This window comes from Acomys russatus, chromosome 5 (genome assembly GCF_903995435.1).
Source record: "Acomys russatus chromosome 5, mAcoRus1.1, whole genome shotgun sequence".
Lineage (NCBI taxonomy): Eukaryota > Metazoa > Chordata > Mammalia > Rodentia > Muridae > Acomys > Acomys russatus.
Window position 1 is genome coordinate 57,913,751 of NC_067141.1, and position 21,259 is coordinate 57,935,009.

Consider the following 21,259-nt stretch of genomic DNA (forward strand, 5'->3'; position numbering starts at 1 on the left):
ACTACTGACCAGCTCTCCCCTTCCTTCTGGAAGCCCCTTCTCATCCAGAAGCATGAGACTTTTCACCTCTGCCGTTCTACCCTACTCGGGGACACCCTGAAGGGATGGATAGAAGTTGTCCATCAGAAACAGAGGTGCAGAGTGAGGGAGATAAGTCAGTCAGTGGAATGAAGTGCTGGGAAGGCGTGTGAATCTGAGTTTGACTCCCCAGCATGCCCATAAAAAGCCAGGCACTTGTAACCCCAGGGTTGGTGAGGCAGAGACAGGCAGATCCTTGGGGTGTGCAGGTCAGCAAGCGTAGCCTAATTAGCAAGCTCCAGGTCAGAGAGAGAGAGAGAGAGAGAGAGAGAGAGAGAGAGAGAGAGAGAGAGAGAGAGAGAGAGAGAGAGAGAGAGAGAGAGAGAGACCCTGCCTCAAGGAATGAGGAGCTGCGTACCCTGGGGGAACAATATGTGAAATTGACCTCTGGCCTTCACACTTCTGCATAAACATTTGAAAACCCTGCCACTACCACCTACCCTCTACCTCCTCCTCCCTCTCCCCCACCCCAGGAAACAGGGTTAAGGACTCTATACTTAGGTTTTCTTGATATTAACAGACACAGGAAGGAAAGTAGAACACCGACATTAACAAACACTGCCATTCCTAGAGGTAGGTGGCTCTTCTTTGAAGGCGTCACCCTCTGGGGGCACTCTGATATTCTGCCCGTATCATCACTCTCTTGTTACTATGGTCTTTGCACATCAGTATCCTAGGTTCTGTTCCCTGCTTTTTCTTATTATCACTTAACTGAAAGTGTGACTAGCTGAGGGGCTTTAATTGTCGACTTAGAAACCATGATATACTTAACAAGACCAGAACAATTCAAACGACCCAAACAATTAGAGGCCAAGTTAATATAACTCAAGGGTAATTCCCCACCTCAACCCCCACCTGAGAGTGGAGAAGTTGTATTTCCTCACAGGGCGTGCATACACTCTGACTCTGGCTCTCAGCCCTCCCTCCATTCTGAATATTACATCATTTCACTTTGCCTAATGTAAACACTCATAACCCTGCATGGTGCAGGATCCTTCTCTATGGGCTGAGACGGTCGTTGTGGTGATGGATGGTTTCAGAAAGACGAGGATGTACAGCAGGAAGAGGCCTTGCAGCAGCGATGGAAGAGGTGAGGCGGCTCCACGTGAGATTCTGCAAAAGGATTAAGATTTGGCACCAGGCTGGGTTCCTATGCAGTCTCTTAGGCAGAGAGCCCCAGGAGAGGGAAGCAGAGTGTCAGTTGGGGCTTTGCACTCTCCCAGCCGGCCTTGAAGGGTGGGTGGCTCTTCCCTCGCTCTCTGCCTGTCTCTCTTTCTCCGAGGTACCCAGATTTACCCTATTAAAGGATGGGTCTGGATGCTGGAGCTTTGAAGAAGACCAGGTAAGCGTTCTCACGATCTGAAGTTCCCTGGGGCTCTTAGTGACTGGAGTCAGGCCGACTGCTCCTTCACTGGTGTGCAGTTTTAGCCAAATATAATTCCTCTGAGACACTTTGCAGAGAAAATCAGCAGAGTTTTTTTTTTTCTATGTTAAGAAAGTTTCTAGGATGTTTTAACCCAAAATGCTTCATTGTAGAGGTGCAAATTTGTTTTTCTGAAATCGCAGCTTTGAGATTGCCATTCTTTTCTTTCTTTTTTCCTTCCTTTCTTTTTCTTTTTTGTCTATAAGATCTTGAAAGAGATCCTAAGGGCTTGTGAAGTGTGTGTTTGGAGGCTTTTATTTTGCTTTTACAAATGCCTGCAGTGTGCTCTGGGTCATTTGATTCAGTGAAAATGTCTAATTCATTATGTTCTCTAGCAAACTAGTTTTTGAATAGGTTACTGTTTTATGCAGCTTTGATTTTTTTTTTAATCTCTTGTGTGTATTTTGAAAATGGGTGGGAAATTGGTAAAACATATCCTGATGTCTAAGCAATTTTAAGAAGAAAGGCCCCCCGCTAAAGAGCGCACTGCAAACACATCTGCTGATGTTCCCTATCAAACTGAGCGACGTGCTTTTTGGAGATTCAGATGGACTACATTTTTCAAATTTTCAGTGTAAATATTCATAGTTTGTGGAAAGAATGATCTAATTTATCCGACAGGTCAAGCTATTTATCCGTGTGCATCCAAAGCTTTATAGATCTTCTTGGTAAGATTATCTCAATAATCAATCTTTACAAGAGTAGCCCTATGCTCAACACCAAATCCATTTCCACGTGCTGTTTCTTTTCTGTCTTTAAAAAATCAGAAGTTAAAAATAACCCTAGGATAAAACTTGAAAACTGTTTTGTTTCTCTGTATTTGGCTAATTTCGTTGCAAAGTGCTGTGTGTAAAGAATTTGAGCTATGAAGACTACTCTGAGATCGGCTCACAGGAGTCCATCTGCAAATGTCTGTAAGTTTCTCTGAGAGCGTATGTTTTATGGTTGTTAGGATTAAAATTATCAGTGAAGCACTCCTTTCTGCAGCCCTAGAAGAAAGAAAAACAACCCTTAGAAAATGGCTTGAGAAATTGTGTTCATTTCCTGACACAAGCCTGGGTCCAAAGTCATGTGGAAAGGGGGCATTTGGCAGATCTCAGTCCAGTGAGTGTGTGGGATGACTTGATAGGAGGGAATGCCTGTGTCTGATGTCAGGCAGAAAGACGTAGGGATTCTTGATCATGTTAATTTGTTGAAAATAAGTGGATGTTCTCATTAAATGTAGAGGACCAATTATAGCTCTGGTTGTGGGAGGATGTCTGGACATCCGTTTCTTTGTACTTTTTTAAAATTTTGTTTTGTTGGCTTTTTTTTTTTTTTTTTTTTTTTTTTTTTTGATGAGTCCTTTTAGTTCATGTAATCCTGCGTGTTTCTCATGAGAACCCAAGAAACCATATAGTCTCTTGCATTTGTCATTACATAAGCATTTTAACCACTGGGATCATTTTCATTTAGTGGAATGGCTGCTAGTGTTAGTTTGGGGAGTTTGGTGGGATGGCTGGTAATGAGGTAGATTTAAGTCAACGGAGAAGGTATGAGAGGAGCTTTTCTTTGAGGAAGGAAAATTGCTCCAATAATTAATACATGCAAACTTAATTGCGATGTGTCCATTTTCTTTGAGTATTGGAAAACCCACACAGAGAATTATTTTCATGACTGAATTTCATAAAGACAGGACGTTGAGTGTGGACGGGAGCGGCAAATCCTCATGTTGCTTCGCTTTGTTCACTGTCAACACTGATTAAGAAATATCATTAGTTCTCGATTATTTTAGGAGACAAAAGCAAAGCATAAATGTCCCAGAGTATTCCCGTATCCTCATTCTGCCTTCGTCTTCCTTAGCTCTTCTTATGGAGAGGGGAAAAATGTCCAGGTAAAAATCTGAGCAGCAGTTGCCAGAAACATCCAGGGATAATTGCCCTTCGTTTTCTCTTTTCCTTTTTGTTTTGTTTTTCAAGACAGGGCTTCTCTGTGTAGCCTTGGCTTTGTAGACCAGGTTGACCTCATACTCACAGAGATCTACCTGCCTCTGCGGTGTGCACCACCGCACCCAGGTCTCTTTTCCTCAATGTTTTCTGTTTGTTGTTTTATTTCCATTGAGATAGTAAGGCAGGCACAAGAATGAGAAATAATACAACTAAAAATCAGTGAACCATGAAAAGTCTCTTACATGGGACAGTCCTTGAAAGAGTTTTGTAAGGACATAAACAGTACTTTTGAAAGGTATTTGTCCACCTTTAATATATATCAGCAACATGGCAGAGTTGATTAAAACATAAGCTGTCTGGGTTTTGTCTCAAATATATGGAAGGAAAGATAGATAGATAGATAGATAGATAGATAGATAGATAGATAGATAGATAGGCAGATAGACAGACAGATAGACAGACAGACAGACTGGAAGGTCTGTTGTTCATAGCCTCCATGAGACTGGTAGAACTTGAGTGTCCTAGTGAGACCCAGAGACAGAGGAACAAAGAGAAGACACTTGAGTTTCTAAAAAAAATTAAAGCCTTTCTTGAGGCAGATGACAAAAAAGCATTAGACGACAGGGTCATGAAATAGATACTAGAGGGTGCTCTGCATTGCTAACAGGAACTGCCCAGGAGGTGGAAATAGTCAACAGTTAATGAAAAAAAAAAAAAATGCAAGTGGAGAGGGGTTACGGGCCACCTGACAAGGATAATGAGATTGAGCTAGAAACTAGAATCAGGCTGTCTTAGTTAGAAAATTAGGCCAATTAGTAATAATGAGGGTGTTTACTCACTTATAGGTTTGCAAAACAACTCCCCAGGCTGAATTAGGACAAACAGTCATTTCCTGTGCTAATGTGTTTACAGGAGAAAAGCAAGAGCAGCGTCATGGAAGGTGCAGGGTGTCTGTGTGTGAACCACTGTAGTTTAATGACAGGTTGTGTTAACAGGCTACAAGAAAAACAGAAAGCCAGAATAGTGTGTGTGTGTGTGAAAAAGTAACCAGGAAAACACCAGCAGAATTCAACAATCTAGCCAACTAATTATTTTAAAAGGTTAACTGCCATCCACCTATATGAAGCAGAAAGCATGATGAGACTTAAAAATCCTTTCAGGTGTTTTGATTGGTTAGATTCCTTTTTCTACCCTTGGTCCAATAGAAAGCTCAACAACTCTGTTGGGTGCTTTGTTACAAGCCGCAGGTGAAACCCCTATGTGTCTTAATGTATTGTATTCTTATAACTCTGGAAGTAGGTTTGATAGTTGGAATAATTGTCATTTACAGCTACAGATTAAGGGAGAGACATTTTGAAAAGAAATAAACAACTCAGCTGAAAGACCTACGAAACCCAAGTAGGAAGCCTAAGAGAAAGCTGCAAACACAACTGCATCTGTGAGACACTGACATTGGAACAGAACTAACATGAGGCCTTTTGGAGGAACTGACCTGGAGGAACCAGTTCCAGTCCTGATAGAATCTTTGTAGACAGAGAATAAACGTCGGAGGGTATAAAAAGCAGCCAACGGGCATCATAGATCTTTGCCCCTTCTCCCCAGACTATGTCAAAATGAATGCCAATCTCAAATCTTCTTTAGAAGCAGAGATACCAAATCAAGTTGCAATAGATGTACAGAATGTTCTAGACCTAGCTGACAGACTGGATTTGAATAAATCACAAGGACAGGTTGGCCTCCATCCAAGAGTTATAAAGACATTCCAGAGTGAATTCATGGGACTGTTGGTAAAAGCAACTGCTTTTTACCTTCACAATTTCAGCAACTTCCTCAACCTTAGCTGCTGAGGAAAACTGCCTGGCTTCATTTCTCTGGACATAAATTAGATTACGTGTGTAAAATATAACAGGTAGAGTAATATATTTTAGGTAGCAGTGGTTTTGAATTCCCGAGCCCCATATTTCACCATGTTGGATGACTTTATGAACATTTCATTCTCGAAATCGCCAAGAGCTACCCGCCCCTTACGGTCACAGAAAATACGCTTGTCATAACTCATGTGAACTGAGTAGTAGAAGCCCAAGCAGTGAATGGTCAGAGGTCGGTGGTTTGAGGATGTATTCATCATGTGGGGCCACTTCATAAAGGGGAGAGGGCTTCTGTGGGCTCAGGGGTGCATGTGCCCTGTCAAGTCAGATAATAAAGGGCCCATGGAAGAGAGTCGAAAGATCTCAGCCTCTGAGCCCTGTGTTGTCTCCCTGCTCCCTTTGCCGGGTGCCTGGGGCCTGCTTCCGCTGGTCTCAGACCCTCTTCTCCTCATTTCTGCTCTCTCTTAACTCTGCAGCCTAGGTGCCCTGTGCTCTGCTTTGCAGTCCTAATTCTCTACTCTCTGTGACCTGTAGAGTATAGCAGGAATATTTGGGAAGGGGGCCTACACAGAGTCAGTGAGTTTAAAATGTGTGCTGGGCAGGACAGAGCAGCTCAGGAGCTGATCGCGGTCAAATGCTAGCAAGAGTAAACAAGAGCTGTGACCTGCACTCCCTAAGGTCACTCAGTCATTTAACAGACATTTTTCGAGCTCCTGGGGCGGTGGAGGGAATGCACTGGGGTTATAAATATGAATGAGACAGCCTTTCTGAGAATAAGAAGTACATAAACAATTACAGTAGAGTAGGCTGTCTCAACTTCAGCACGTGTGACATTTTGAGGCAAACAATTGCATGTTAAGGGGAGCAGTCCTGTGCATTGGAGGACGTGTAACAGCATCCCTTACTTGCACTTATCGCCCCTCCTCCCTCCATAGATGTAATAACCACCCCCAGCTGAGAACCACTGAAGTACATACGCCATGTTGGTTGTCTGGTATAGAACTGTATAAACTGTTGGGGGGACGTGGCGGGGCTCTCAGGAGGTGCCTTTAATCCAGCCCAGGTTTAGGCTTGCTGGAGAAAGTCATGTCCTGGAGGACACGTGCAGGATGAGAAACCTCAGAGCCCTTTGGAGGAAAAAGCAGCTGGGAGACTTAGAGGGAGGGGAGAAGTCGTGGGCCAACCTGGGGCAGTTATTTTCAGGGCTGGTGGGCTGTGCTTCTTGAGCCCAGCCTTACCTATCCTCTGTTCACACTGAGCATCCAGCAGCAAGTTAGCAGCCTTCGGGAGCTACACAGAGCCCAGCCTTACCTATCCTCTGTTCACACTGAGCATCAGCAGCAAGTTAGCAGCCTTCGGGAGCTGCACAGAGCCCAGCCTTACCTATCCTCTGTTCACACTGAGCGTCAGCAGCAAGTTAGCAGCCTTTGGGAGCTGCACAGGTCGACGAGTGATGTGCTATAAGAGCTGTTTGGGTCTATTCTCAGTGTGTAAGGGGAAGAAATGACATTTCAACCTTCTTCTTACTCAATTTTCCATATAAATCGGACTAAATTAACCACGCCTTTTGGCTAATATGTGGACTCTTAGTTAGTTAGACCAAGATTCAACACTTTGTTAGCAAAAAAAACTTTTCTCAGCTTACTGCAACTTGGGTCCACTTGCTGATAACCACAGAATGCTTTGACAATGGCTTGTCAAAGCACCTTTTATGAATCTTTAGACTACCTCCCTTTTCTCTCTCCACTACTCCCATAACTGCCTCCTTTTATAGCAGTGGCTCTCAACCTTCCTATTTCTGTGACCATTTAATACGGGTCTCTCATGTTGTGGTGGCCACCTTCTCTCCAACCATAAAATTATTTTCATTGCTTCTTCAAAACTTTAATTTTGCTACTGTTAATGAATCATAATGCAAATATCTGGTAGGCAGAATAGTCTTAGCAATCCCTATAAAAGGGTTGTGACCCACAGGTTGAAAACCACTGCCTTAGAGGGCAATTCGTTTGGATTTCTGCTGCAGAGGCCTGTGTGTACTTTCTGGGTCTGCCCAGAAGATCATGGAATAGTGACTGGACTGTCCCTCTAGAGCATATTGAGTCTGCTAAGCATCTTCTCTGATCCTTCCCATAGGCTCCTTGGCTGCTTCAGTGACTCTTTAGTTCATGACAAGACATAGTAAGCAGCACTGGGCACTTACTGTGTTCCAGCAATGGAAATGCACCAAAGAGGAGAAGCAACAAAAAGTGGAAGAAAGTGAAAGAATTATACTAGCTGCTTCTATGTAAGATATTTCATTTAATACTCTCAGAAAACATCTGACCCAGCAATGTCTCCTCTATTTATGGATAAGAACCTTGTCTGACCTCGGGTAGCTAAGAGATGGGTGTAGCTGGAGCCCACCAGTGTGTTGGACTCTATGCTAAGAGATGGGTGTAGCTGGAGCCCACCAGTGTGTTGGACTCTATGGCCTTATGTTCTTCTACTTCTATAGATGAATGACTCACCAGACTAAGGTGTCTGCTGAGCCCCAGTTCCTCTGCCATTAGGACAGGGTCACTGGCTGTGTTGTCTGTCTAAAAGGCAAGTCTGGACTTGGCTAACCTCAAGGTGTATAAGCAAGGAAATCCCTGTGTGTTCTGGGGGCTTCAGGGGACTCGGGTACATCTTTTCTGGCACAAAATCACATCGTTGCCTCATTTTCAATTTGCTGAGGCATCCGGGACAGTATTCAAAAGCTCAGGTTTCTGGGTTCCATTGCTTTTCACTTACTGTTTTCTTTTGACTGTGTTACTGACATACTTGCAAAATGATAAACCGTTCATGAGGCCTACTAGACCTTCTCTATGGATTGCCCTGGGCATGAAGTAGACTATTGGCTAGAAAGGCAGCCATAAAGGTATGTAATGTACAGTTGAAAGGAGGTCCTATCTCAGCAGTAGAAAAATAACCTAGGAAGCACATGTTTGCTGAAGACAAGAGTGAATATGGCTCTGTGATTGCATGAATCTAATCTTTCTATCAGGCAAGTCACTGGAAACTACAGCAAAGGGATGCTTTGTGGCATTTTGGGTGCAAGTACTATGGTTGCTATAAAAAAAAAAACTGTCTTTTCTAAGGCTGTGGAGGGCAGGGTTCAACTATAAAGTACCTACCTATGTGCTCAAGGCTCTTTTGGGTTTATGTCCAACCACAAAAAAAACCATCAAAGAAACAAAAATAATTGAAATATCTAATCAACTAATCTTCTTCCTTTGAGGATGAAACAGAGGATCAAGATATTATTGATGATTGATTCTTATGCAAGCAGAGCAAAGCAAAGAGGGTTTGACATGTCAGTGAAGGTTTGCTTGGACTGTGTCCCTACAAAAAGGGAATCTCTAGGATACTTTTCATTTAGCTCTCCAAATCACCTTTGATCCAGTCTCCCAGAAAAGCTTCGTATAGCCCTGGAAGCTAAAGGGGAAAGAAACAAAAGTGACATTGGGGTTTTTCAGCCTTAAGTGGCTCGAAGATAGCAGTGGCCAGTTTTTTATGGCAGAGACATTGAGCCTGCTTGACGGGAGGAGACAGGTCAGTTTGGAGCAGACGGGTTGGCCAGGGACAGCAGAGACTTAGGAGAGCTGCTGTCCAACAGGCATCCAGCTCTCACGTGGAGACTTAGGAAGAAGACTTCCTTCCTGCTATCAGGACATTAACCCTGATGGGAGGTACAGGGAACACAGGACAAAAAACGGAACACTGCCGCGCAGTCGCACTTGTTTTGTTCTGAGACAAGATCTCATGTCGCCCAAGATGACTTCAAACTCTGTAGTCAAAAGTGATTTGTGGACTCCTGGTCCTCCACTCTCTGCATCCCAAGTGCTGAGGTTCAGGGCTATGCTGTCACGCCCAGCTTTGTTTCTTTTTAAATAGGAACTCTAGTTGTGTAGATTTTCAAGCATAAAAATACAGAAAAAGTATGGACGCTGTATGCCCGTCACTTAGCTTCAGCGTTTGTCGGTGTTGGCCATCTTGTTTCATCAGCCCTATCTACTGAGCATTTCATTTCTGCTAGAGTACTTAAAGCAGACTCCAGATTTTATATCCTACTTCATTCATATATGCTGGCCTGGAATTCTTAGTATGCCTGCCTCAGTTTCCCATGTAGCTAGGATTACAGTGTGAACTGCCACACATCTCTTGAAATGATAGTTGATCCTGCCCAGGGTTCTAAGGCGAGATTGGGTACCAGGCTACTCAAGAAAATCATAGCCACTAGTATGGCGATCACAGCTGTAATTCTAGCATTTGGGAGGCAAAGGCAGGAATATCAGGAGTCCAATGCTGGCTCTGGCTGTGTAGCAAGACGGAGGACAGCCTGGACCACATGAGACTTTGCCTTAAACAAGCAAACAAACAAACAAACACAAACTCCAGTCCTAAAGACAACATGGAGTCTCCTTACCAACACTATATTCAGGGGACAGCATGTGTGATGCCATGCCTAACCATCTAAAAGATGCAGGGGAAATGGAAATGTCTTTGCTCGACTCTAAGGGGTTTATCATGAAGTTGGAAGGAGCTAACAGAAACTAACAGATTCACACAAGCAGTGCAGGAGGGACATCAGGTACCGCTCAAACGCCACTTGGCTCAAAGCCCAGCTTTGACGTTTAACAGCTGTGTGGTCCTGAACAAGTTGCTCTTCATGGCTGAGCCTAATTCCTCAGTTTTAAAAGAGGAAGAAAAATTCTGCTGGCTTCAGGGTTATATGAAAAGCAGGAGTGTGGCCCTGACATTAGACACTGGAGCTGACTGTAGCCCCAAGAGAGCAGCTCTCTCCTGATGGTGTGCCCTGGGCTCAGTACGTCGGCTATGTTGCCTCATTTGAGTTTTCTCAGCAGCTCTGCTTTATACGTGTGTGTACACTTGAGGCTTGGAGGGCCAGTATGCGCACAATGACCTATGCAGTGAGTTAGGATTCCAGCCTAGGTAGCTGACTTGGAGCTGAGTGCCCACACATCAAACGGTTAGAGCACATTGCTTTCCCAGATGGGTTAATAAGTCTCAATTTCCTTTTCAGGATATCGTTTGTGTCCTTGTAAATTGTTATCTGTTTGATGGAATCATCAGGAAAATTAATAAAACATTTTCAGATAGTAAATGATCAAAAAGTACTTCTTTTTATGATCGTTACAAAAGAATAAATTATTCTACAAATGGTTAGCCAATTCTACGTAATTGTTAAACTGTGCAGAGACAAATAAAAACCCAACAAGAATATGGAAAGTGATGAAATTAGTACGCACTGAAGCCTTCATGGTGAAGGAGGGTGGGTAGAACCCAGTGGATCTTGGGCCAAAAGGAAAGCTAAGGTCATTCCCCTAGGAGGTTGGGGAGGGGCTCCACACTAGACTTCCAGATGGTCTCCTGTTAATATGGTAAATATTTGAGTGGTCAGAAAGAAAATGGGTGTGTCTCTGACCTCTTTAGGCAAACTATATAAAAAATTATAACAATGTTGCCCTGACCGGATTGGGGTACTAAGGGTAACTCTCAGCACAGCCTCTGGCTGCTTCTGTGGTCTCAGCATGCCACTGACCTTTGCCCCTCACTGTTTGTTCCTGGGTAAAGACTCTTAGGTTGGTAAACTACATGAGATAATCTAAGACCCAGGCCAGAACCAAGAGGAACACCGGAGTGACCGAATCCTGCCTCTGGGCTGCCCTCTTATGTCTGTCAGGGTTACTGTCTCCACGCCCTCTACCTCACAAGGCAGCCAGGACCCTGGCTGGGGGAACCAGGAAGGCGGCTGGGTGGCCATGTCTCAAGGGCACACCTTCCACAAATCAGGACCCCTTTTAACAAAAGAATCAAGAGACAGGGGTTGCACGTGCTAGTCTGGTCCAGGTAGTTACTTTTGCTACCCATATTTCTTTGAGTGGGAATCTTTTCTCCAATGTCTTGAAAATGTTAGAAGGGCCATTTGGTTCAAGTGATGAGGCTTCCCGCGGCTGTCTGGATTGTTCCCTCTTCCCAGGAGTCAGGTGCTTAGTGTTTGAGCATGTGCAGGCAGGAGAGACTGGCCATCAACCCCTGTGGTGTGTTTGTTGTATGTACTCTTTTCTCAAGCCGTTGAGAGGCCACTGGGGAGATGGCTTTACATGAGAATGGTCTGTGGCGAGGTGGACGAGGGCTGCCAGCCAGGGAAGGTACAAAATGTGTCCCATGAGAAGCTTCCCTGGTGGAGCTGGAGGCTCAGAAGAAAGCAAGCACCTAGAGATTGAATGTGAGTCAACCATAGTGACCAGAGAGAGGAAGTAATGTGTAAGAATAAGTGAACTGGTGAATGGTCACTCCTAAATGGACATCCAAACCACCCCCTCCAAGGCTTGGGGAACATTGTTAAAGAGAGGGCAGACATTGCATTAGAGGTAGAGTATCGTAGAACCCTGTCTTCCGAGCATGGCATGGCCCTTGCGCTCTCAAACTCTCAGCGGGGGTGATTGATTCCCTGCACAGAATTAGGATCTATTGACACTTAGTGTTTGCTGGGTGGGGTGTGGGCGGGCATTTTCTCCAGTGCTATAGCCACTGGTACCTTGCCATTCTCCTGTAAATAAGCCCTGACTCATCCACCTGTATGCAACTGTAATTAAACTTACTGGGTCACAAAACAACAAAAACTCAACAAAAAAAAGTGGAAGGGGACTGGTCAGACAGAGACAGTGATCTGTGGGAGTGGAGGGAGGACAAGAGAAGGTAATGAAGAGTGAATATGAATCAAATACACTATTATACAGGTCTAAAAATGTCATAATGGAACTTATTATTTGCATAATTAATATATGTTAAAAAAAAATCAAAACCCCAACAAGCGACACAAAACAATGACTCCCCTGATATTGGGATCCCACGGGAGCTGTTACTGCAACATTGCCAAGCTTTTAAAACTCTCCACAGAGGAGATGGCCTGGAAACATGGCCTTGGCCCGGTGAAGGAATGGGATCTGGGACAGATGACACAGAAGAAGATCCGCCAGGAGTCCTGCTGCTTGCTCATCCACCCTGTCTGAGCAGCACACGGCTCACTGGAGCATTTTCTCATGAATGAAATGAGGACTGCACAACAGTTTTTGTCCCTGCGTCCTATGGGTCTCTGAAATTATTTTTAAAGTTGAGGGGAGAAAGAATCAAGTAACGACTGAGAGGAGACTTCAGTCCTTATTAGGCTACAGAATGGGAACAGAGACAGAACCTGGTATTGAGAAAGAACTCAGAGAAATATTTGAAAAGAGATAGCTCTGATGTTGGGTGGGAAGACCATGGCAGCTCTAGTCAGTGCCAAGCTCAAGCTACCGACAGGCAAGGCATGAATCCCAGGAGAAATCTAAGGGAGGGAGGAAAAGCCCTCCTAGGAGCCAAAGGGAATCTGAAAACAAGCTCCTGAGGCCTCTACTCAGAGGGGAGAGGGGGGAGTTGTGTGGAAATATGGTGAGCAGTCACTGTCATGGGAGATTATGCCAGGGTGATTGTGAGGACTGACCGTGTGTCACAGAGCTGAGCCCCTTGAAAGCATAGTGTGATAAAACATGGATGCTCTCTGTTCTGGGTGGCCACACTAGAGATGCTGACTGGAGGACGCTGGCTCTCCAGCCCAGAAGGCCAACTGAGGCACTGTGTGAACTTCAATCACTGGGCAGAAGTGATGGAAGTGATGTGTGTGTGCCTCCCTCCCCCCCCCCCGTGTGTGTGTGTGTGTGTGTGTGTGTGTGTGTGTGTGTGTGTGTGCACATGTGCATGTCTGTGTGTCTCCATGCATGTGCACATCTCTCTCTGTGTGTGTCTGTTTGTGTACATGTCTGTGTGTCTCTGTGTGTGTGTACATGTCTGTGTGTCTCTGTGTATGTTTGTGTTTTTGTGTGTGTGCATGTCTGTCTGTGTGTGTGTCTGTGCATCTCTCTGTGGGGGGACATGTCTGTGTATTGTGCACGTCTGAATCTGTGTGTGTGTGTTGGTTAATGGCAGTAGATGTTTGTGTGAGGCACTTGCCTGGAGTTACCTGAGGACCTTGTGGCTAAGAAATAGAACCACTTAGGAAACTGGAAGAGCTGTGCTACCGATGAGCAGTGGTCCCCAAGAACTTCCAGAATGGAGAATGGAATGGGTCTTCTCTCCTTTGGCATCGAACATGAGCCAGATGCACAGTCAGGGCACTGTCTCCTGAAGTCATAACTGTATCTGTTGCCTGTCAGGCATCAAACCAGGCCCATTAGCTGCCTAGTCACAGATCTCATAGAAAGTCTTCAAGGCTGCACTGTATATACATTTATGCGCATTGTACTATATATATTCCAGGGAGCCTGACAAGATTGAGAGTCAGAGATAAAGATTCATACCAAGTTTTCCTCAACCTTATTCACATGACACAATATGAGTCCTTCCCCAGCCCACAGCAGGTGCTCCACTTTGCCGTGCTTACAGTAATGCAGAACCCAGTACTATTGTTTTGAAATCTTACTATCAGTAACTTTTAAAATGATGTTTTTGTTATCTTTAATTTGCATTTCTTTGATAACTAGTAGCAGTGTATACTATGTTTGCTGATGGTGCTCCCACAAGAATTATTCAGCCCCTTGTGTCACAAAGGAAAACAAGATAGTCTAATACATTTAAGTGACCCATCCAAGGTCACACAGCTAGTTAGTTAGCAGAAGGGCCAAGGCCAGAACTGAAGAGCCAGTTTAACCCTCTCAGCTTTTCTGACTGCCCCTACACTGCCACCCTGAGCCAGACTCACAGCTCCTTCCCACACTGCAGATGTGAGAACCTCCTTTGTCCCCGGGGCTATCCAGCTGACTGGAGCACCTACACACGGAGTGTTTTCTGCATAAAGCCTTGGAATCTCTTTTGTGAATAATAGCTATCCACTCAGACATACTTTAAAATAGCTGGTTTGTTTTGAAATTAAAAAAAAAGAAAAAAGAAAAAAAAAGCAAAGGAGAAAAACAGCAGAGGAGGCAGATGGTAGTTTTTAAAAGAGTTGTCACTGGTGATTTCTAAAAGCCAGTTTAAAAACCAGCAAATAAACCTCCCATTACACCCAACATCTTGCCACGTAGTTCAAGTCTAGTGTAGTGTACACCATGTAGTGTGCACCTCTAGACATCGCACTGCTTTCTTCAATGTTCACCTCTATGTCTTATTACTGCCTGCTAAGATGGATTCTGCCCTTGACATCACCTCTACAGTATAAATGGTAAACCGACTGACTAAGGTTGTAATACATGGTTGTTGTACATGGCAAGGCTAGCCTTGAACCTGGGCTGGATGGCAGTACTTGTTCTCATCATTGCTGTGGTTGCCGAGGCTGTGGTCCATGGCAAGGCTGTAGGCTGTAGCCATTTGACCAGACTAGCATTTGAATAATTGGTCTGATCCAAAAACAAACAACAACAACAAAAAACCCTCAGAGGCCCCTTGTTGAGAGCCCTCTTTCTGAAGAACAGCAACAGTGCTTTTCTACTCCCCTAATCAGGATGCGAGATATCAGCTGAAATGATCCAAAGTCAAGCATATTATCCTCTCCTGGGCTATTTCCTCTCCCCCATGTGTGCAAACATGTGCACGCGCACACACACACACACACACACACACACACACACACACACACACATACACACGTGAGTGTGGACACACACTAGGACACACTATACCTCACACCCGCAAAACAGCTAAGAATAAGATGAGTTCAAATAACTCAAGCCAACAGTTGGTTGAAATTACAGACTCCAAGGCTGGTGGGCACAGTGCCAGGGCATTCTAACTCCATCTCTGCCAGCAGACTAGTATCTCCTTTTTAAAAGAGAAGAGGCATTTTGTTTTCAGCAATAGTTGCAGGAGGCTTTTCAGTGTCAATTCCTTTTGGACCTCCCTAAGTAAAAGAGAAGAGCTAGCTAATCTTTGTCCTTCTTAATGTGTGGCTTTCCTTGATGAGCTGACAATTGTCATTTAAGAGAATTCATGTATGACTGCTTAGCTGACTCACGTTGCCTGTAGCAACTAAGATTTATTTTATAAACATATACCCAACAGCCACTCTACAGCAGGCACTGCTTGAAATAATGTACAAATAGCATCTAGCCTCCTCCTCTCAAGCCTCAGGGGAAACTGAGATAAGGGGCTCTGAGTAGCTTGCGTGAAGTGATGTAGTTGGTCCGGTAGAAGCAATGGGCTTAGGATTCAGGTAGCCTGAGTCCTGTGTGTTCCTGGTGAGTGGGAGGAAGCTGCAATGTCTTCCACCATAGAGCTCATTGTCTTCACGCTGGGCTTTTCTCACACAGACACTGAGCCTGCAGTTCATGTATTCTGTGACCTTGGGGGTAAGAAAGAGCCTAACCAAACCACAGCAAGCAATGGGAAATGAGTCAGAGCCCATTTATGTTGATGATGATTTATGTTGTGAGGGAGATTCGTCCAGTGAACGGACACACAAACCTTGGCTGTTTGTAGCTTCTGTTTGCCACTTGGATGCCATGACTTACTTTGATTGATACTCTAGCTCATGTCGTTCCACTACCCACGTGTTCATACATCGCCGTTTATGCCTTCAGCCCCACTTCTGCATCTGGGACAGTGGACTCAACTACACTTCACCTTCTGTGCATTTGACCCCTTCTGCTAAAAATAAGGGTGGGGATGAGCGTGTGGATTCCTCATAGGACAGATGGCGGGTTTACTAGAGCGGTTTGGTTTATGCTTTACAACAGCTGCATGTATGGAGCAAAAATCATTCCAGTGACCTATTTTCAGATCTGGACACATACATTTGGCTGAAAACTCAGCACGCACTGTCTCAGGAAGGAAGTCACTGTAAGGAACCTCAGACATTATCCTTTACATCAGGATCCTGTGTTTTAATGGTTTCTCTTTGACCTGCTATATAGTCTGTTGGCCAAAGGAAACTGCTTTCTCCTTTTTGTAGGAAGCTAGACCCCACGTTCCTCAGACATCATCCCAGTGACTCTATCATTTTGCCAGAGGCTTCTAAGGGTTCAGCTCCCCGTTGTCTCTCAAGGCATGTTGCTGAGCATGGAACCAGAAGCAGGTCACCTGACTCAGGCCAACTGAAGTGAGTAATGCTGGGCGAACTGTGAAAAGCTTGTGTGTAGAAGACCTCCAAGCCATCAAAGCACCTCTCTTGTCTCTTCCAGCCTGAGCCACTACCCAGATACCAATGACATACCCTCGCTGTGAACTCACCTCATACACTTCTGTTCTGAGCTTCAGGCTCAAATTTCCTTATGTATTGGGACTTCACCAGTGTTCCTCTGAACATCATGGTGACTGCTGGTCCCCCTTCCACACACATAGACACTTGTAGGACACACATTCCTGATGCCCCCAAAGCCACTGTTGGTTACCTCAGTCCTCCAAAATGCTGTTGTTATCTATCTCATTTGTTGTTATCTATCTCATTTACGGGTGAATTCCAACAGCCTAGACTGATCTCTGTTGCTTGGAAGGCACACAATATCTACTGAATGAGTGAAAATTTCTCTCTCTCTCTCTCTCTCTCTCTCTCTCTCTCTCTCTCTCTCTCTCTCTCTCTCTCCCCCCCCCCCCCTCTGTTCTCATTGCTTAGACTCATGGGTCAAGGCTTTTTGTCACTGTGTTCTCTCATAGTTTGTGGCTGTTCCCAGTGATCTGTTGTTGTGGTTGTGGTTGTTGTTGTTGGTGGTGGTGGTTTGCACACACTCATGTTCTCGACTTGCCTTCTCATTTTTTAGAGTACTTTTACTTTCTTTACCCATGCTGTTTTGGTTGCTTCAGAGCCTCAGTGCCCCTTTCTTGATTTCTTGTGGTTTGTCTCTTATCTCTCCTTTCCTTTCTCCTTCCTCCTCCTTCCTTCCCTCCCTCCTTCTCTCCCTCCTTCCCTCCCTCCCTCTCTCTCTCTCCTTTCCTTCTTCACTTCTTTCCTTACGCAAAAACATAATGTAGACCCAGTATTCATACTGAGAGAACTTAGATGCTGTAGAGAAGAGTACAAGCCATAAGCACCTGGCTGAGGTAACATTTTACGCAGCACCCGTTCAAGCTGGTGCTTGTAATGCTGATGTTTGTCTGTGTTGGTAAAGATGGCCCCACCTTGCCTCCTTTATTTAGAGCACAACAGTTAGTGAAGTTGATAAAGGAACAAAGGATTATGACGGCAGGTGTAGTTAAATAGGGGCCTTCTTTCTCTTTGAAACAGTCTTGCTGTGTAGTCCAGGGTAACCTTGAATTCAGGACCCTTCCTGCCTCAGCTCCCCAAATACTGGGATAGAGGTGTGTATCCTCACATCCATCTTGGGGTGTGTCTTCGAGAGATGAAGAAGATGAAAGAGGAAGCACTGTGTGGGATGTTTTCTGAGCTCTTCCTCTGTGCCCTCCCCTGCTTGCTGGGCCTTTCCACACGTGGTTGGGGACAGACTAAACAGATAAAGAATGTTCTGTATGAAAGCAAGAACAGGGACAGGAATAAAATTCCTAAAGCTATAAATTGTTATAGCGTAACCATCTGAAGGACACTCCAGGCTAGAACAGTGAGTCTGGGAAAAGAGGAACGGTGTAAGTGGGACTTGTAAATAGTGGTTGCTGTAGTCTGAAGTCTGGCGCATGTATACAATTTAGTTAACCTTCTAGAAAGGTCCATAGTTCAGAAAGGCAGCCAGGCATTGACATTGGATCACTGAGGGGGGGTTAGAACGCTTGAGGTCTTCTATGTTCGTGTTCATGCCTTGAACCACCCATGCCTCCAGCCCTAGTGCCCATGACGATGTTTAGAAAAAGAAAGGGATTGTAACACTTTGGGTTCCTTTCATCTCTTTGAACTGGAATTTCTCTATTTCTTATCCCTGTTAAGGTCTTGGATTTCATTATGACAGTCCCCTTGCGGGGTGAGGGGAGAAGTTTTGTTATTGAAAAAAAAAGTCTACAAACCATTGCATTAGTTGAAGATGCTGCTTAGTCACTTCCCACGCTTGTACGATGCTACAGTTTCTGCACGTCACTGTGAACCTCTATCTTGTCTGTGCCTGTAACACTCCCATTGGGCTTCAAGGCAGTCCCCAGAGTGCATCAACCTTTGCAGTTGCTGCCGGTAGGAGGTCCTCGCTCCCCACCCGCCACCCATTGTTGCTGATAGCCTGTTCTCAGCCCTTGACTTAGGATGGATCTTTGACTGCTCTCACCATGCCTGCCCTGATCCCTTACACGGGCATCTATCTGCTCCTCTTCAGTCACACTGCCACCTGACCAGTGATGGTGGATGGTGTGTCTCCCTTGCCCACAGCTGAGTTGGCATCACAGACCTCAGCATCCCCTCTGTGTGCATTAGCCTATTGTGTATGTGTGTCCTTGTAAGAACAGTTCCATTTGCTGTCTCATTTGACAGTTGCAGTTGGAATACAGAACTGTCTATGACTTCCATACACAGTAGACTTGCAGTGGCACAGGCAAGCCGAAACCAGGTCATTTGCCTCTTATATACAGTCGCCTGCTGCTTTTCATTTGCATCTCAGGATGTACTGTTTTGCTTTGATTGGTATCGATTTGTTGGGCGCCTGAGAATCCGAGTCAGGAACAGAGGACCTAACTTCTCCATTGAGACTCCTAACAAGGTACTAAAACATGAGAAAAACTCTCTGGGTGCTGGCGGAGAGACCTTCTCTTTGGTTGTTTTCGACACAGGGTCTCTCTGTGTAACCCTGGCTGCCCTGGACTCACTCTGTAGCCCAGGCTGGCCTTGAATTCAAAGAGATCCACCTGCCTCTGACTCCCCATGTGCTGCTGAGATGACAAGTGTGTGCCACCACTGCCTGGTGGTGAGGAGAACATCTGACTTACTCTTGGCTCGAAGTTATAAGTTGGTCTCAACAAAGAAATGGCATTTGTTGAATTTAATGCACTCTCCTAGATAAAAATAAATACATAGGGAGAAACCGTAATTGAAAAATAAACAAATAAAATTTAAGAAATCAGCTAATTGAATGAACAGGAAATAGATTGTACTTAAAAGAAAGACATTTACAATAAAATCCTTTGCCTTCGTGACCAGCAGACACTGCCATCTTAAGGACATACTAGTTTTGTCTCTCTTTGCCAAAAACCACAAGACCTTTCATTTTTGTTCTCATGCTCCACGCAATGCTCTATTCAGAAAGTTCTGGGAGTTTTTTTCCTGGCTCCTTTGATGTGCCTTAGTTTGAAGCACTCAAGGATTTTTACATTAGACTAGAACTGGAGTGAGGGGGTCTTTCACACAGACTATAAGGTTATGTAGAGTCTGTTGGACTGACCTGTATGCCTTTTGAAATTAAATCAGAAGAAGTTGGCTCAGTGGATAAAAGCTGCTGCTGAGCAAGCAGAGGACTTGAGTTCAAATCCCCATGAGAATGGTTCATCACAGTGATGCGTGGAGAGGACTCTCACACGGAAAGTCAGGCAAAGTTCTGAGAGCTTCTAGGGACATGGAGAAAAGCTGATTAGACCATTGTATAGAAAAAGCAGAATATAAATGTTTATATATCACCACAACTGTGTAAAAAATATATTGGTGGTGATATTAGCTATTATCTTTTACCCATCTTTGTTTCTCAACTTTTCTGTAAGGAGCACGGATTTTAATTATGAGATAATGGGTGTATTAAAAACAAAAGTGTTGTCTTTGTCAGTAATTTTCAGTTCTGTTTTTAATGTTGTCTCTGGCCCTGGACACTTCTCTCGAAACAGTGTTTTTTAACTTTGCTCAGCTGAGGGAGCCCCTTTATGCACTGCAGGGTGTTTAGCCTCTTCTGTAATGTACATAGATCTTACCTTCTATGTAATGAGATGCCAATAACTCATCCTCAACTGTGACAACCCAGAATTTCTCCACACAGCACCAAGTATCCTCTGAGGTGATAGCCCAGTCTGTGAACCACTGTTCTGGAATCATGTGCTATGCTTCCCAGGTGATCAGCCCTGGGGACCCCACATAAGGCAGCAGGGACTGTAGAGTGTGCACCTTAATGAAGTCTATGAAACCATCCACTTGTCCGCAGAACACTTCTTCACCAGGAAGTATTTGGTCTGAGAAAGATGTGGTGATAGATAGACCTAGCCCTTCCCTCTGCAGGGTAGGATGCCTTAGGAGGAATTCAGCTGCTTGTAGGCGAAAGTCCTATGAGGAAGGGGCCTGGTGATTGACAGGGACGCCAGCAGTCCTGTTCACCAGGAGGAGGCGGAAGCCGAATTCCCAGCCTGAGAGGAGAGTGAGAGGAGAAGTGCTGTTGACTAGACACTGTGGAGCCTGTCCTGGAGCACTAAAGCTCCTGAAATTCCTCCTGTCGGGGAGCAGGCTTGTCCTCGGAGCTGGGGGCAGCTCTCAGCATGTGGGTGGAAGAAAAAGGACCTCAGGTGAGGAGGTGCCTAGGAGGGTGGCGGGAAAGAACCTGCACAGCCTCGTGGGGGACTTGGATTAAGACCAAGACACATATATCTCCTGTGGAAGGGAGGACAGAAAGATCTGTAGAAGTGAGTGGTGTTTTCAACATGATCAATGGGGAAAACAGGCTTTGAGCACCCTATATTCCCTGAATAGTGTATTTGTGATCATCAGTGTTTGCAGAGGCTTCTGGCTGTCAGCTGCTTTCATGACGCTATTACCAATCATGTCTCTGATTTATATGAGACCTCGTCTAGGAACAAAACACTAATCATGAGGTTTTTTTTTCCTATGGGAAAATATATCTTGCTTTATTGCAATGTCCTTTATGATGAATTTTCCAGAAATAATGTGTGGAAAAAGACTCCTTATGCAGTTGGGCTTTGCTTTCTCTATGTATGGGTTTTCATGCCCTTGTCTTCCTCCACAATCAATTTACTTTTCATCCTCTGATAGATATAATAAAGCTTGAAGGGTTCCTTAAAAAAAAATATGTAGCACATAAGGAAATTGA

At 44.7% G+C, this 21,259-nt stretch overlaps 1 protein-coding gene across 1 annotated transcript in view; it reads left to right on the plus strand.

Annotated features, from left to right (window-relative positions):
• The first annotated feature begins 863 nt into the window (after positions 1 to 863).
• Positions 864 to 21,259, plus strand: part of LOC127189536 (1-phosphatidylinositol 4,5-bisphosphate phosphodiesterase epsilon-1-like) — a 201,474-nt gene continuing 181,078 nt past the window's right edge. The window contains exon 1 of the mRNA XM_051146421.1: positions 864 to 1,420. Within this exon, the coding sequence (XP_051002378.1) occupies positions 1,109 to 1,420 (312 nt within the window). The 5' untranslated portion in view covers positions 864 to 1,108. The remainder of the gene's footprint in view (positions 1,421 to 21,259) is intronic.